The sequence below is a fragment of the Cherax quadricarinatus genome, unplaced genomic scaffold (assembly GCF_038502225.1).
Source record: "Cherax quadricarinatus isolate ZL_2023a unplaced genomic scaffold, ASM3850222v1 Contig821, whole genome shotgun sequence".
NCBI lineage: Eukaryota > Metazoa > Arthropoda > Malacostraca > Decapoda > Parastacidae > Cherax > Cherax quadricarinatus.
The window spans coordinates 83,656-99,944 of NW_027195847.1; the positions used below are offsets into that span (position 1 = coordinate 83,656).

Here is a 16,289-nt window from a genome sequence, read left to right on the forward strand (position 1 = left end):
GGTCCCAGGGCCCAAGCATTTTCTAGGTCCCAGGGCCCAAGTGTTTTCTAGGTCCCAGGGCCCAAGTGTTTTCTAGGTCCCAGGACCCAAGCGTTTTCTAGGTCCCAGGGCCCAAGCATTTTCTAGGTCCCAGGGCCCAAGCGTTTTCTAGGTCCCAGGGCCCAAGCGTTTTCTAGGTCCCAGGGCCCAAGCGTTTTCTAGGTCCCAGGGCCCAAGTGTTTTCTAGGTCCCAGGGCCCAAGTGTTTTCTAGGTCCCAGGGCCCAAGTGTTTTCTAGGTCCCAGGGCGCAAGTGTTTTCTAGGTCCCAGGGCCCAAGCGTTTTCTAGGTCCCAGGGCCCAAGTGTTTTCTAGGTCCCAGGACCCAAGTGTTTTCTAGGTCCCAGGGCCCAAGCGTTTTCTAGGTCCCAGGGCCCAAGCGTTTTCTAGGTCCCAGGGCCCAAGCGTTTTCTAGGTCCCAGGGCCCAAGCAGTTTCTAGGTCCCAGGGCCCAAGTGTTTTCTAGGTCCCAGGGCCCAAGTGTTTTCTAGGTCCCAGGGCCCAAGCGTTTTCTAGGTCCCAGGGCCCAAGCGTTTTCTAGGTCCCAGGGCCCAAGCATTTTCTAGGTCCCAGGGCCCAAGCGTTTTCTAGGTCCCAGGGCCCAAGCGTTTTCTAGGTCCTAGGGCCCAAGCGTTTTCTAGGTCCCAGGGCCCAAGCATTTTCTAGGTCCCAGGGCCCAAGCGTTTTCTAGGTCCCAGGGCCCAAGCGATTTCTAGGTCACAGGGCCCAAGCGTTTTCTAGGTCCCAGGGCCCAAGCGATTTCTAGGTCCCAGGGCCCATGCGTTTTCTAGGTCCCAGGGCCCAAGCGTTTTCTAGGTCACAGGGCCCAAGCGTTTTCTAGGTCCAAGGGCCCAAATGTTTTCTAGGTCCCAGGGCCCAAGCGTTTTCTAGGTCCCAGGGCCCAAGCGTTTTCTAGGTCCCAGGGCCCAAGCGTTTTCTAGGTCCCAGGGCAAAAGCGTTTTCTAGGTCCCAGGGCCCAAGCGTTTTCTAGGTCCCAGGGCCCAAGCATTTTCTAGGTCCCAGGGCCCAAGCGTTTTCTAGGTCCCAGGGCCCAAGCGATTTCTAGGTCACAGGGCCCAAGCGTTTTCTAGGTCCCAGGTCCCAAGCGTTTTCTAGGTCCCAGGGCCCAAGCGTTTTCTAGGTCCCAAGGCCCAAGCGTTTTCTAGGTCCCAGGGCCCAAGCGTTTTCTAGGTCCCAGGGCCCAAGCGTTTTCTAGGTCCCAGGGCCCAAGCGATTTCTCGGTCCCAGGGCCCAAGCGTTTTCTAGGTCCCAGGTCCCAAGCGTTTTCTAGGTCCCAGGGCCCAAGCGTTTTCTAGGTCCCAGGGCCCAAGCGTTTTCTAGGTCCCAGGGCCCAAGCGTTTTCTAGGTCCCAGGGCGCAAGTGTTTTCTAGGTCCCAGGGCCCAAGCGTTTTCTAGGTCCCAGGACCCAAGCGTTTTCTAGGTCCCAGGGCCCAAGCGTTTTCTAGGTCCCAGGGCCCAAGCGTTTTCTAGGTCCCAGGGCCCAAGCGTTTTCTAGGTCCCAGGGCCCAAGCGTTTTCTAGGTCCCATGACCCAAGTGTTTTCTAGGTCCCAGGGCCCAAGCGTTTTCTAGGTCCCAGGGCCCAAGCGTTTTCTAGGTCCCAGGGCCCAAGCGTTTTCTAGGTCCCAGGGCCCAAGCGTTTTCTAGGTCCCAGGGCCCAAGCGTTTTCTAGGTCCCAGGGCCCAAGCGTTTTCTAGGTCCCAGGGCCCAAGTGTTTTCTAGGTCCCAGGGCCCAAGCGTTTTCTAGGTCCCAGGGCCCAAGCGTTTTCTAGGTCCCAGGGCCCAAGCGTTTTCTAGGTCCCAGGGCCCAAGTGTTTTCTAGGTCCCAGGGCCCAAGTGTTTTCTAGGTCCCAGGGCCCAAGTGTTTTCTAGGTCCCAGGGCGCAAGTGTTTTCTAGGTCCCAGGGCCCAAGCGTTTTCTAGGTCCCAGGGCCCAAGTGTTTTCTAGGTCCCACGGCGCAAGTGTTTTCTAGGTCCCAGGGCCCAAGCGTTTTCTAGGTCCCAGGGCCCAAGTGTTTTCTAGGTCCCAGGGCGCAAGTGTTTTCTAGGTCCCAGGGCCCAAGCGTTTTCTAGGTCCCAGGGCCCAAGCGTTTTCTAGGTCCCAGGGCCCAAGCGTTTTCTAGGTCCCAGGGCCCAAGCATTTTCTAGGTCCCAGGGCCCAATCGTTTTCTAGGTCCCAGGGCCCAAGCATTTTCTAGGTCCCAGGGCCCAAGCGTTTTCTAGGTCCCAGGCCCCAAGGGTTTTCTAGGTCCCAGGGCCCAAACGTTTTCTAGGTCCCAGGGCCCAAGCGTTTTCTAGGTCCCAGTGCGCAAGTGTTTTCTAGGTCCCAGGGCCCAAGCGTTTTCTAGGTCCCAGGGCCCAAGCGTTTTCTAGGTCCCAGGGCCCAAGCGTTTTCTAGGTCCCAGGGAGCAAGTGTTTTCTAGGTCCCAGGGCCCAAGCGTTTTCTAGGTCCAAGGGCCCAAGCGTTTTCTAGGTCCCAGGGCCCAAGCGTTTTCTAGGTCCCAGGGTCCAAGCGTTTTCTAGGTCCCAGGGCCCAAGCGTTTTCTAGGTCCCAGGGCCCAAGCGTTTTCTAGGTCCCAGGGCCCAAGCATTTTCTAGGTCCCAGAGCCCAAGCATTTTCTAGGTCCCAGGGCCCAAGCGTTTTCTAGGTCCCAGGACCCAAGCGTTTTCTAGGTCCCAGGGCCCAAACGTTTTCTAGGTCCCAGGGCCCAAGCTTTTTGTAGGTCCCAGTGCGCAAGTGTTTTCTAGGTCCCAGGGCCCAAGCGTTTTCTAGGTCCCAGGGCCCAAGCGTTTTCTAGGTCCCAGGGCCCAAGCGTTTTCTAGGTCCCAGGGAGCAAGTGTTTTCTAGGTCCCAGGGCCCAAGCGTTTTCTAGGTCCAAGGGCCCAAGCGTTTTCTAGGTCCCAGGGCCCAAGCGTTTTCTAGGTCCCAGGGTCCAAGCGTTTTCTAGGTCCCAGGGCCCAAGCGTTTTCTAGGTCCCAGGGCGCAAGTGTTTTCTAGGTCCCAGGGCCCAAGCGTTTTCTAGGTCCAAGGGCCCAAGCGTTTTCTAGGTCCCAGGGCCCAAGCATTTTCTAGGTCCCAGGGCCCAAGTGTTTTCTAGGTCCCAGGGCCCAAGCGTTTTCTAGGTCCCAGGGCCCAAGCGTTTTCTAGGTCCCAGGGCCCAAGCGTTTTCTAGGTCCCAGGGCCCAAGCATTTTCTAGGTCCCAGGGCCCAAGTGTTTTCTAGGTCCCAGGGCCCAAGTGTTTTCTAGGTCCCAGGACCCAAGCGTTTTCTAGGTCCCAGGGCCCAAGCATTTTCTAGGTCCCAGGGCCCAAGCGTTTTCTAGGTCCCAGGGCCCAAGCGTTTTCTAGGTCCCAGGGCCCAAGCGTTTTCTAGGTCCCAGGGCCCAAGTGTTTTCTAGGTCCCAGGGCCCAAGTGTTTTCTAGGTCCCAGGGCCCAAGTGTTTTCTAGGTCCCAGGGCGCAAGTGTTTTCTAGGTCCCAGGGCCCAAGCGTTTTCTAGGTCCCAGGGCCCAAGTGTTTTCTAGGTCCCAGGACCCAAGTGTTTTCTAGGTCCCAGGGCCCAAGCGTTTTCTAGGTCCCAGGGCCCAAGCGTTTTCTAGGTCCCAGGGCCCAAGCGTTTTCTAGGTCCCAGGGCCCAAGCGTTTTCTAGGTCCCAGGGCCCAAGTGTTTTCTAGGTCCCAGGGCGCAAGTGTTTTCTAGGTCCCAGGGCCCAAGCGTTTTCTAGGTCCCAGGGCCCAAGCGTTTTCTAGGTCCCAGGGCCCAAGCATTTTCTAGGTCCCAGGGCCCAAGCGTTTTCTAGGTCCCAGGGCCCAAGCGTTTTCTAGGTCCTAGGGCCCAAGCGTTTTCTAGGTCCCAGGGCCCAAGCATTTTCTAGGTCCCAGGGCCCAAGCGTTTTCTAGGTCCCAGGGCCCAAGCGATTTCTAGGTCACAGGGCCCAAGCGTTTTCTAGGTCCCAGGGCCCAAGCGATTTCTAGGTCCCAGGGCCCTTGCGTTTTCTAGGTCCCAGGGCCCAAGCGTTTTCTAGGTCACAGGGCCCAAGCGTTTTCTAGGTCCAAGGGCCCAAATGTTTTCTAGGTCCCAGGGCCCAAGCGTTTTCTAGGTCCCAGGGCCCAAGCGTTTTCTAGGTCCCAGGGCCCAAGCGTTTTCTAGGTCCCAGGGCAAAAGCGTTTTCTAGGTCCCAGGGCCCAAGCGTTTTCTAGGTCCCAGGGCCCAAGCATTTTCTAGGTCCCAGGGCCCAAGCGTTTTCTAGGTCCCAGGGCCCAAGCGATTTCTAGGTCACAGGGCCCAAGCGTTTTCTAGGTCCCAGGTCCCAAGCGTTTTCTAGGTCCCAGGGCCCAAGCGTTTTCTAGGTCCCAAGGCCCAAGCGTTTTCTAGGTCCCAGGGCCCAAGCGTTTTCTAGGTCCCAGGGCCCAAGCGTTTTCTAGGTCCCAGGGCCCAAGCGATTTCTCGGTCCCAGGGCCCAAGCGTTTTCTAGGTCCCAGGTCCCAAGCGTTTTCTAGGTCCCAGGGCCCAAGCGTTTTCTAGGTCCCAGGGCCCAAGCGTTTTCTAGGTCCCAGGGCCCAAGCGTTTTCTAGGTCCCAGGGCGCAAGTGTTTTCTAGGTCCCAGGGCCCAAGCATTTTCTAGGTCCCAGGACCCAAGCGTTTTCTAGGTCCCAGGGCCCAAGCGTTTTCTAGGTCCCAGGGCCCAAGCGTTTTCTAGGTCCCAGGGCCCAAGCGTTTTCTAGGTCCCAGGGCCCAAGCGTTTTCTAGGTCCCATGACCCAAGTGTTTTCTAGGTCCCAGGGCCCAAGCGTTTTCTAGGTCCCAGGGCCCAAGCGTTTTCTAGGTCCCAGGGCCCAAGCGTTTTCTAGGTCCCAGGGCCCAAGCGTTTTCTAGGTCCCAGGGCCCAAGCGTTTTCTAGGTCCCAGGGCCCAAGCGTTTTCTAGGTCCCAGGGCCCAAGTGTTTTCTAGGTCCCAGGGCCCAAGCGTTTTCTAGGTCCCAGGGCCCAAGCGTTTTCTAGGTCCCAGGGCCCAAGCGTTTTCTAGGTCCCAGGGCCCAAGTGTTTTCTAGGTCCCAGGGCCCAAGTGTTTTCTAGGTCCCAGGGCCCAAGTGTTTTCTAGGTCCCAGGGCGCAAGTGTTTTCTAGGTCCCAGGGCCCAAGCGTTTTCTAGGTCCCAGGGCCCAAGTGTTTTCTAGGTCCCACGGCGCAAGTGTTTTCTAGGTCCCAGGGCCCAAGCGTTTTCTAGGTCCCAGGGCCCAAGTGTTTTCTAGGTCCCAGGGCGCAAGTGTTTTCTAGGTCCCAGGGCCCAAGCGTTTTCTAGGTCCCAGGGCCCAAGCGTTTTCTAGGTCCCAGGGCCCAAGCGTTTTCTAGGTCCCAGGGCCCAAGCATTTTCTAGGTCCCAGGGCCCAAGCGTTTTCTAGGTCCCAGGGCCCAAGCATTTTCTAGGTCCCAGGGCCCAAGCGTTTTCTAGGTCCCAGGACCCAAGCGTTTTCTAGGTCCCAGGGCCCAAACGTTTTCTAGGTCCCAGGGCCCAAGCGTTTTCTAGGTCCCAGTGCGCAAGTGTTTTCTAGGTCCCAGGGCCCAAGCGTTTTCTAGGTCCCAGGGCCCAAGCGTTTTCTAGGTCCCAGGGCCCAAGCGTTTTCTAGGTCCCAGGGAGCAAGTGTTTTCTAGGTCCCAGGGCCCAAGCGTTTTCTAGGTCCAAGGGCCCAAGCGTTTTCTAGGTCCCAGGGCCCAAGCGTTTTCTAGGTCCCAGGGTCCAAGCGTTTTCTAGGTCCCAGGGCCCAAGCGTTTTCTAGGTCCCAGGGCCCAAGCGTTTTCTAGGTCCAAGGGCCCAAGCATTTTCTAGGTCCCAGGGCCCAAGCGTTTTCTAGGTCCCAGGTCCCAAGCTTTTTCTAGGTCCCAGGGCCCAAGCGTTTTCTAGGTCCCAGGACCCAAGCGTTTTCTAGGTCCCAGGGCCCAAACGTTTTCTAGGTCCCAGGGCCCAAGCTTTTTGTAGGTCCCAGTGCGCAAGTGTTTTCTAGGTCCCAGGGCCCAAGCGTTTTCTAGGTCCCAGGGCCCAAGCGTTTTCTAGGTCCCAGGGCCCAAGCGTTTTCTAGGTCCCAGGGAGCAAGTGTTTTCTAGGTCCCAGGGCCCAAGCGTTTTCTAGGTCCAAGGGCCCAAGCGTTTTCTAGGTCACAGGGCCCAAGCGTTTTCTAGGTCCCAGGGTCCAAGCGTTTTCTAGGTCCCAGGGCCCAAGCGTTTTCTAGGTCCCAGGGCGCAAGTGTTTTCTAGGTCCCAGGGCCCAAGCGTTTTCTAGGTCCCAGGGCCCAAGCGTTTTCTAGGTCCCAGGGCCCAAGTGTTTTCTAGGTCCCAGGGCCCAAGCGTTTTCTAGGTCCCAGGGCCCAAGCGTTTTCTAGGTCCCAGGGCCCAAGCGTTTTCTAGGTCCCAGGGCCCAAGCATTTTCTAGGTCCCAGGGCCCAAGTGTTTTCTAGGTCCCAGGGCCCAAGTGTTTTCTAGGTCCCAGGACCCAAGCGTTTTCTAGGTCCCAGGGCCCAAGCATTTTCTAGGTCCCAGGGCCCAAGCGTTTTCTAGGTCCCAGGGCCCAAGCGTTTTCTAGGTCCCAGGGCCCAAGCGTTTTCTAGGTCCCAGGGCCCAAGCGTTTTCTAGGTCCCAGGGCCCAAGCGTTTTCTAGGTCCCAGGACCCAAGCGTTTTCTAGGTCCCTGGGCCCAAGCGTTTTCTAGGTCCCAGGGCCCAAGCATTTTCTAGGTCCCAGGGCCCAAGCGTTTTCTAGGTCCCAGGGCCCAAGCGTTTTCTAGGTCCCAGGGCCCAAGCGTTTTCTAGGTCCCAGGGCCCAAGTGTTTTCTAGGTCCCAGGGCCCAAGCGTTTTCTAGGTCCCAGGGCCCAAGCGTTTTCTAGGTCCCAGGGCCCAAGCGTTTTCTAGGTCCCAGGGCCCAAGCGTTTTCTAGGTCCCAGGGCCCAAGCGTTTTCTAGGTCCCAGGGCCCAAGCGTTTTCTAGGTCCCAGGGCCCAAGCATTTTCTAGGTCCCAGGGCCCAAGCGTTTTCTAGGTCCCAGGGCCCAAGCATTTTCTAGGTCCCAGGGCCCAAGCGTTTTCTAGGTCCCAGGACCCAAGCGTTTTCTAGGTCCCAGGGCCCAAACGTTTTCTAGGTCCCAGGGCCCAAGCGTTTTCTAGGTCCCAGTGCGCAAGTGTTTTCTAGGTCCCAGGGCCCAAGCGTTTTCTAGGTCCCAGGGCCCAAGCGTTTTCTAGGTCCCAGGGCCCAAGCGTTTTCTAGGTCCCAGGGAGCAAGTGTTTTCTAGGTCCCAGGGCCCAAGCGTTTTCTAGGTCCAAGGGCCCAAGCGTTTTCTAGGTCCCAGGGCCCAAGCGTTTTCTAGGTCCCAGGGTCCAAGCGTTTTCTAGGTCCCAGGGCCCAAGCGTTTTCTAGGTCCCAGGGCCCAAGCGTTTTCTAGGTCCAAGGGCCCAAGCATTTTCTAGGTCCCAGGGCCCAAGCGTTTTCTAGGTCCCAGGGCCCAAGCATTTTCTAGGTCCCAGGGCCCAAGCGTTTTCTAGGTCCCAGGACCCAAGCGTTTTCTAGGTCCCAGGGCCCAAACGTTTTCTAGGTCCCAGGGCCCAAGCTTTTTGTAGGTCCCAGTGCGCAAGTGTTTTCTAGGTCCCAGGGCCCAAGCGTTTTCTAGGTCCCAGGGCCCAAGCGTTTTCTAGGTCCCAGGGCCCAAGCGTTTTCTAGGTCCCAGGGAGCAAGTGTTTTCTAGGTCCCAGGGCCCAAGCGTTTTCTAGGTCCAAGGGCCCAAGCGTTTTCTAGGTCACAGGGCCCAAGCGTTTTCTAGGTCCCAGGGTCCAAGCGTTTTCTAGGTCCCAGGGCCCAAGCGTTTTCTAGGTCCCAGGGCGCAAGTGTTTTCTAGGTCCCAGGGCCCAAGCGTTTTCTAGGTCCCAGGGCCCAAGCGTTTTCTAGGTCCCAGGGCCCAAGTGTTTTCTAGGTCCCAGGGCCCAAGCGTTTTCTAGGTCCCAGGGCCCAAGCGTTTTCTAGGTCCCAGGGCCCAAGCGTTTTCTAGGTCCCAGGGCCCAAGCATTTTCTAGGTCCCAGGGCCCAAGTGTTTTCTAGGTCCCAGGGCCCAAGTGTTTTCTAGGTCCCAGGACCCAAGCGTTTTCTAGGTCCCAGGGCCCAAGCATTTTCTAGGTCCCAGGGCCCAAGCGTTTTCTAGGTCCCAGGGCCCAAGCGTTTTCTAGGTCCCAGGGCCCAAGCGTTTTCTAGGTCCCAGGGCCCAAGCGTTTTCTAGGTCCCAGGGCCCAAGCGTTTTCTAGGTCCCAGGACCCAAGCGTTTTCTAGGTCCCTGGGCCCAAGCGTTTTCTAGGTCCCAGGGCCCAAGCATTTTCTAGGTCCCAGGGCCCAAGCGTTTTCTAGGTCCCAGGGCCCAAGCGTTTTCTAGGTCCCAGGGCCCAAGCGTTTTCTAGGTCCCAGGGCCCAAGTGTTTTCTAGGTCCCAGGGCCCAAGCGTTTTCTAGGTCCCAGGGCCCAAGCGTTTTCTAGGTCCCAGGGCCCAAGCGTTTTCTAGGTCCCAGGGCCCAAGCGTTTTCTAGGTCCCAGGGCCCAAGCGTTTTCTAGGTCCCAGCCCAGGGCCCAAGCGTTTTCTAGGTCCCAGGGCCCAAGCGTTTTCTAGGTCCCAGGGCCCAAGTGTTTTCTAGGTCCCAGGGCGCAAGCGTTTTCTAGGTCCCAGGGCCCAAGCGTTTTCTAGGTCCCAGGGCCCAAGCGTTTTCTAGGTCCCAGGGCCCAAGCGTTTTCTAGGTCCCAGGGCCCAAGTGTTTTCTAGGTCCCAGGGCCCAAGCGTTTTCTAGGTCCCAGGACCTAAGCGTTTTCTAGGTCCCAGGGCCCAAGCGTTTTCTAGATCCCAGGGCCCAAGCGTTTTCTAGGTCCCAGGACCCAAGCGTTTTCTAGGTCCCAGGGCCCAAGCGTTTTCTAGGTCCCAGGGCCCAAGCGTTTTCTAGGTCCCAGGGCCCAAGCGTTTTCTAGGTCCCAGGGCCCAAGCGTTTTCTAGGTCCCAGGGCCCAAGTGTTTTCTAGGTCCCAGGGCGCAAGCGTTTTCTAGGTCCCAGGGCCTAGGTCCCAGGGCCCAAGCGTTTTCTAGGTCCCAGGGCCCAAGTGTTTTCTAGGTCCCAGGGCCCAAGCGTTTTCTAGGTCCCAGGGCCCAAGTGTTTTCTAGGTCCCAGGGCCCAAGCGTTTTCTAGGTCCCAGGGCCCAAGTGTTTTCTAGGTCCCAGGGCCCAAGCGTTTTCTAGGTCCCTAGGACCCAAGCGTTTTCTAGGTCCCAGGGCCCAAGCGTTTTCTAGGTCCCAGGGCCCAAGTGTTTTCTAGGTCCCAGGGCCCAAGCGTTTTCTAGGTCCCAGGGCCCAAGCGTTTTCTAGGTCCCAGGGCCCAAGCGTTTTCTAGGTCCCAGGGCCCAAGCGTTTTCTAGGTCCCAGGGCCCAAGTGTTTTCTAGGTCCCAGGACCCAAGCGTTTTCTAGGTCCCAGGGCCCAAGCGTTTTCTAGGTCCTAGGGCCCAAGCGTTTTCTAGGTCCCAGGGCCCAAGCGTTTTATAGGTCCCAGGGCTCAAGCGTTTTCTAGGTCCCAGGGCCCAAGCGTTTTCTAGGTCCCAGGGCCCAAGCGTTTTCTAGGTCCCAGGGCCCAAGCGTTTTCTAGGTCCCAGGGCCCAAGCGTTTTCTAGGTCCCAGGGCCCAAGCGTTTTCTAGGTCCCAGGGCCCAAGCATTTTCTAGGTCCTAGGGCCCAAGCGTTTTCTAGGTCCCAGGACCCAAGCGTTTTCTAGGTCCCAGGACCCAAGCGTTTTCTAGGTCCCAGGGCCCAAAGGATTTCTAGGTCCCAGGACTCAAACGTTTTCTAGGTCTCAGGACCCAAACGTTTTCTAGGTCCCAGGACTCAAACGTTTTGTAGGTCCCAGGACTCAAACGTTTTCTAGGTCTCAGGACCCAAACGTTTTCTAGGTCCCAGGACTCAAACGTTTCTAGGTCCCAGGACTCAAACATTTTCTAGGTCTCAGGACCCAAACTTTTTCTAGGTCTCAGGGCCGAAACGTTTTCTAGGTCCCAGGACCCAAACGTTTTCTAGGTCCAAGGACTCAAACGTTTTCTAGGTCTCTGGTTTCTACCCAAAATTTTCTAGGTCTCGATTTTCTAGGTCCCAGGTCTCAAACATTTTCTAGGTCTCAGGATCCAAACGTTTCTAGGTCCCAGGTCTCAAACATTTTCTAGGTCTCAGGACCCAAACGTTTTCTAGGTCCCAGGACTCAAACGTTTCTAGGTCCCAGGTCTCAAACATTTTCTAGGTCTCAGGATCCAAACGTTTTCTAGGTCTCAGGACCCAAACGTTTTCTTGGTCCCAGGACCCAAACGTTTTTTAATATACCTGGAGTCTACCTAGAAGATATTCCGGGAATCAACGCCCCCGCGGACCTGTCCATGACCAGGCCTCCCGTTGGATCAGGGTCTAATCAACGAGACTGTTATTGTAATAAAGTTGGTAGAATTACCGACAATATGTAAAGTAAAAGGACACAAGTGCAACTAATGTGACATTTATTGTGGCAACGTTTCGCTCTCCAGGAGCTTTATCAAGCCATTACAAACAATACATGGACACAGAGGGTATATAAAGGCTCAGAGTGAGGTGCAATACTAGTGAGGTACCATTTCGATGTTCACTAGTGGTAGTAGTAGTAGTAGTAGTAGTAGTAGTGGTAGTAGTAGTAGTAGTAGTGGTAGTGGTATTACTTTTGTCACTACCACTACTACTACTACTACTACTACTACTACCACCACTAGTGAACATCGAAATGGTACCTCACTAGTATTCACCTCACTCAGAGCCTTTATATACCCTCTGTGTCCATGTATTGTTTGTAATGGCTTGATAAAGCTCCTGGAGAGCGAAACGTTGCCACAATAAATGTCACATTAGTTGCACTTGAGACTGTTATTGCTGGCCCTGCGCAGTCCAACGTAAGAACCACGCCCCGGTGATCCGTCACTGACTTTATATATCTGCCAGCTCCATCTTGAAGATAACCAGAGGTCTATTTCCCTTATGGTTGGTGGGAGGCTGTTGAACAGTCTTGGGCTCTTGACACTTATTGTGGCGCTCCTACTTTTCACTGGGGGTATGTTGCATCGCCTGCCAAGTTTTTTGCTTTTGTAAGGAGTGACTTCTATGTGCAGATTAGGGACCAGTCCCTCCTGGATCTTCCAGGTGTAGATTATGATGTATCTCTCTCGCCTGCACTCCAGAGAGTGAAAGTCAAGTGCTTCCAAGCGCTCCCAGTAGTTAAGGTGTTTGATGGAACTTATAAGTGCAGTAAAGGCTCTCTCTACATTCTCTAAATCGGCAATTTCACCTGTCTTGAATGTAGACGTTAATGTACAGCAGTATTCCAGCCTAGAGAGAACAAGTGATTTAGAAAGGACCATCACTGGCTTAGCATCTCTTGTCTTGAATGTTCTCATTATCCATCCTATCAGTTTCCTCGCTGATGTGATAGTGGCATTGTTGTGATCCTTGAAGGTGAGATCCTCAGACATTACCACTCCCAGGTCCTTCACATTACTTTTCTGCTCTATTGTGTAATTAGAGTTTGTAGTGTACTCAGTCCTAGTTATTATTTCCTCCAGTTTTCCATAACGGAGTAGTTGGAATTTGTCCTCATTGAACATCATATTGTTCTCTGTTGACCATTGGAAAACTTGGTTTATATCTTCTTGGAGATTTACCGTGTCCTCAATGGATGACACTCTCATGCAGATCCTAGTATCGTCTGCAAAGGATGATACAGTGCTATTGTTTACATCTCTGTCTATGTCAGACATGAGGATAAGGAACAGTCTGGGGGCGAGTACTGTGCCTTGTGGAACAGAGCTCTTCACTATGTCAGCTTCCGATTTAACTCTGTTTATCACTACTCTTTGTGTTCGATTTGTTAGATAGTTGAAGATCCATCTGCCCACTTTGAGAGTTATCGCTAGTGGTGGTTCATGTGTCTTCCTGAGCCATTGAGAGGTTTATATATCTCAGTGCATATACACTGGGAGATACACCTTTCAGTATAATTACACAAAAAGATACATCTCTCGGTGTATATGCACTGAAATATACACCTCTCAGTGTATATACACTGAAATTTACACCTCTCAGTATGTATACACAGAGACATTCACCTCTCTGTGTATATATATACACACCTCTCAGTGTATATACCCTGAGATATAAACACCAATCATTGTATATACCCTGAGATATACACACCAATCATTGTATATACCCTGAGATATACACACCAATCATTGTATATACCTTGAGATATACACACCAATCATTGTATATACACTGAGATATAAACACCAATCATTGTATATACACTGAGATATACACACCAATCATTGTATATACACTGAGATATACACTTGTCTAAGAAATCCTCTGTATACTGTGTGTGTTTGTATACTTTAAGCTGTATATGTGTATACTGAGAGAATTTTACCATATAGTAATTTTTACCTTTCATATCTTAAAAGCTGTGGCTGTGACGGGTCTGTGGGTACCTGTCTGTGGCTGTGACGGGTCTGTGGGTACCTGTCTGTGGCTGTGACGGGTCTGTGGGTACCTGTCTGTGGCTGTGATATGTCTGTGGGTACCTGTCTGTGGCTGCGACACGTCTGTAGGCATCTGCCTGTGGTTGTGACATGTCTATGGGCACATGTCTGTGGCTGTGACTGGCCTGTGATGACTTGCTAGTGGTTATGGATACGTCTATGAGGATCGCTGCCTATGGTGTCTGTTAATATAGACCAGCACCTATGAACTCGTCTGAGGAGGTAGGCATATGGGTGTGTGTATACCTTGGGGAAGATGCTACCCAAGCGAAGGGTCTTAAGAAGGCTTGCTCCAGTCATCTTATTTTTCGTCTTACTTAAGATCTACAGCATCACTGAGGTTGGAGATGATCTTCTGGGTAAGGATAATGAGATGTTGGGATATGCTCCTTCTTGGGACGTCTTGGATAAGGATGCTCGTCATTTATCCTTCGAAGATTTGCTTCGAAATCCTGCTATAGTTTTAGATAAAGATGTGGGCACTGGAGTCCTTAAAGAAGACACAAAGATGAGAGCATCTAACCTTGACAGTATGAAACAAGAAGGTCGTCAGTTATCCAGGGTTCCTGCAGGATCCAAAAGTAGTGTGGATGACTCCATTATTCCGATGAGAAAGGATGTTTCCGGGAGAGCTCTGTGGATGCGAGTCTCAGATGACGTCTACACCTACAGTGCCTTTTGGGACTCTCGCAGCGGCCTACCTGATGGCCCAGTAGTCAGGGTACTGGGTATCATGAGGTACTGGAAGGAGCTGGTGAAGGAGGAACCAGGATACAAATGGAGTGGGGTCGTGAAAGAGGACAAGCTCAACATCTCCTGTTTTCTCTGGTATAAACACCAACAGAAGCCCAAACAGGGATCCTTGAAAGCATTTATCTTTGAAGAAGGCTTAAAGGAATTCGTGGGTACGTTCTTCCTCTGTTATCCACGACAAATAAAAGATGATTTACCGTTGAACGGTAACATCGCAAACCCTATTCCATACGCCATATCGTTCAGCAATAACAGTACAGTCGATACCACCCATAAGTTAGTTTACATAAAGGACACTGATAATACTACGACTGGGTCCTCTGAAGGGACCATCAGTGCTGTTTGTGTACGTCCTCTCCACGGCCCTTACACTGACCTCGTAACCATAACTCAATTCATCTCGTACTACAAGACAGTTCTACGAGTCACCTATTTCTACTTCTATGACTTAGCTGTCAGTGCTGAAGTCAGGGAGCTCTTGGGCCGCCTTTCAGAGGCTGTCAACATTGAGATACTAGCCTGGAACGTACCGTCAAGTGACTGGCGGCAACTGTGGGATTTAGGCTCACTCACTGCTCTCAACGATTGTGTTTATCGAAGTTCATCTCACCATAGTTACATAGCTATAGTAGACCTGGATGAGTTCATAGTACCCAGAGTACCTGCTACGAGCCTCGATGGGATCTACAGCAGTGTTTTAAAACACAAACGAGGCCAAATGGGTGATGCTGCCCTAATCCCCAACGCATTTTTTTGCCACGAATTCAGTGAAAATCTCAATGTGACCCGAGAAAACTTCCCAATTTTTGGGTTGACCCGGAGAGAGGCTCGTCTCTGGCCTCCGAAATCTCGCTCCAAAATGATTTTGACTCCATGGTCCATTGTGTCCGTGGGCCACCACATGGTCCACTCCTTCCTGGCCACAACCTCCAAGAACCGGCCATCACCCAAACAGGTCTCAGTTTTGCATCACTACCGGGAGTGTGTAGGCCTGAGGCTCGGGATTCATGCCACGGGCCGTCTGGTCCTGAACCAGGAGACACAGAAGGACGCCACTATTGTTAAGTACAAGAAAGATGTACTCACGTCCAAGATTGTGTCCATATATGAGGACTTTGTTAACAAGGACTCTCCATAGGTACATTGGTGGACCAGGAGACTCCATAGGACTGGTACTGGACCACAAGACTCCATAGGCCTGATACTGGAACAGTACACACCATAGATCTGGTACTGGACCAGGACACCATAGATCTGGTACTGGACCAGGACACACCATAGATCTGGTACTGGACCAAGGCACACTATAGATCTGGTACTGGACCAAGACACACTATAGATCTGGTACTGGACCAATATACCATAGATCTGGTACTGAACGGGAACTACTACCATCATCTCCACCTCTGGATACAACAATCAGATGGAACATATGGCTCAAGGAGCAGTTACAGAAGGCCTACTGGTCCATACCAACCAAGTCCACCTCATTCACACAACAAATTCTAACTCATCAACTCTCCTGACAGTTCTACACACCAGTCTACCTCAGGCATAAGGAGTGAGCAAAGCCCCAAACGAGCGAAACCTAGGCCTCCAAGCCAACTTACCAAACAGGTGCATACACTGTGCTAAAGTACGAATGAAAAACAGAAAAGGCACCTTATGTAAAATGTGTAAGGGGTGGGTGCATGATGGATGTATGTACAATTATAACAACGGTGCCAGAATTCATTTTGTGTGTAACAAATGCACTTTGGCACAGTTACCCTTTAGCAGTGATGACATTGATTTACCTAATTTTAATACAAATGACCCATTGCCATATATTGATGATTATAATTGTTTTATGAAAACAGGCCTTCACTTTATTCATGTCAACGCAAGATCACTTCTTCCTAAATTGGCAGAGATTAGGATTCTAGCTAACAAAATTAGGGCGGCAGTTATAACCATCTCTGAATCCTGGTTGGATGATACGGTGACTGACGACGAGGTCAAAATAGAAGGTTACAATATAAAACGCTTAGATAGGAACAGAAAGGGTGGTGGAGTATGTGCCTACATTAGAAATGACTTAGCTTACAACCCAAGACCTGATTTAAATAACAATAAACTGGAGATTCTATGGTTTGAAGTGCTGCTTCCCAAGACCAAACCCATCTTAGTAGGAACTAGTTACCGCCCTCCTACCCAGGATCAGTTCTTAGAAGACTTTTCCAGAGTCTTGTCCGGACTTGAAAACAATTGCGAGACAATAATACTGGGCGACTTCAATATCTGTTTTCAGCAGCAAAATAACGGGCTATGCAAAAGGTATAAGCAAATTCTAGGTTTAAATAGTTACACTCAACTAATTAATACACCAACCCGGATCACACAGTTCTCAGCCACCCTAATTGACCACATACTTTGTAACCGCTCTGAGAACATTAGTCAGTCAGGCGTCATTACCACAGGTCTTAGTGATCATTTCATCATTTACTGCACCAGGAAAATCACTAGGGATAGGATAGGCCTACACAGGACAATAAAAATGAGGTCAACTAGAAACTACAGTAAAGAAACACTGGTAAATAGGCTACACAATTGTGACTGGACAGAGATAACAAGTTGCACGGACGTAAACGATGCCTGGGAAAAATTCAAAACAATGTTCACTACCATCCTTGATAATATTGCACCAGTTAAAGAGGTTAGGATTAAACGAAGAACTGAACCCTGGATGACTACTGAGATATTAGATAATATGAAATTCAGAGACCAGCTGCTAAAAAGATTTAAAGCAAACAGACAGGATATTGCAGCACTAAATGAATTCCAAAGGGTGAGGAACAGAGTACAGAGACTTATAAAAGGAGCAAAGGCAAAGCACTATTGCT

The 16,289-nt window shown here is 52.3% G+C and overlaps 1 protein-coding gene across 1 annotated transcript in view; it reads left to right on the forward strand.

Moving 5' to 3' along the window:
• The window catches only part of LOC128699495 (uncharacterized), a 57,849-nt gene extending 42,838 nt beyond the window's left edge, over positions 1 to 15,011 (forward strand). The window contains exon 2 of the mRNA XM_070080711.1: positions 12,577 to 15,011. Within this exon, the coding sequence (XP_069936812.1) occupies positions 12,911 to 14,545 (1,635 nt within the window). The 5' untranslated portion in view covers positions 12,577 to 12,910 and the 3' untranslated portion in view covers positions 14,546 to 15,011. The remainder of the gene's footprint in view (positions 1 to 12,576) is intronic.
• Positions 15,012 to 16,289: the final 1,278 nt, after the last annotated feature.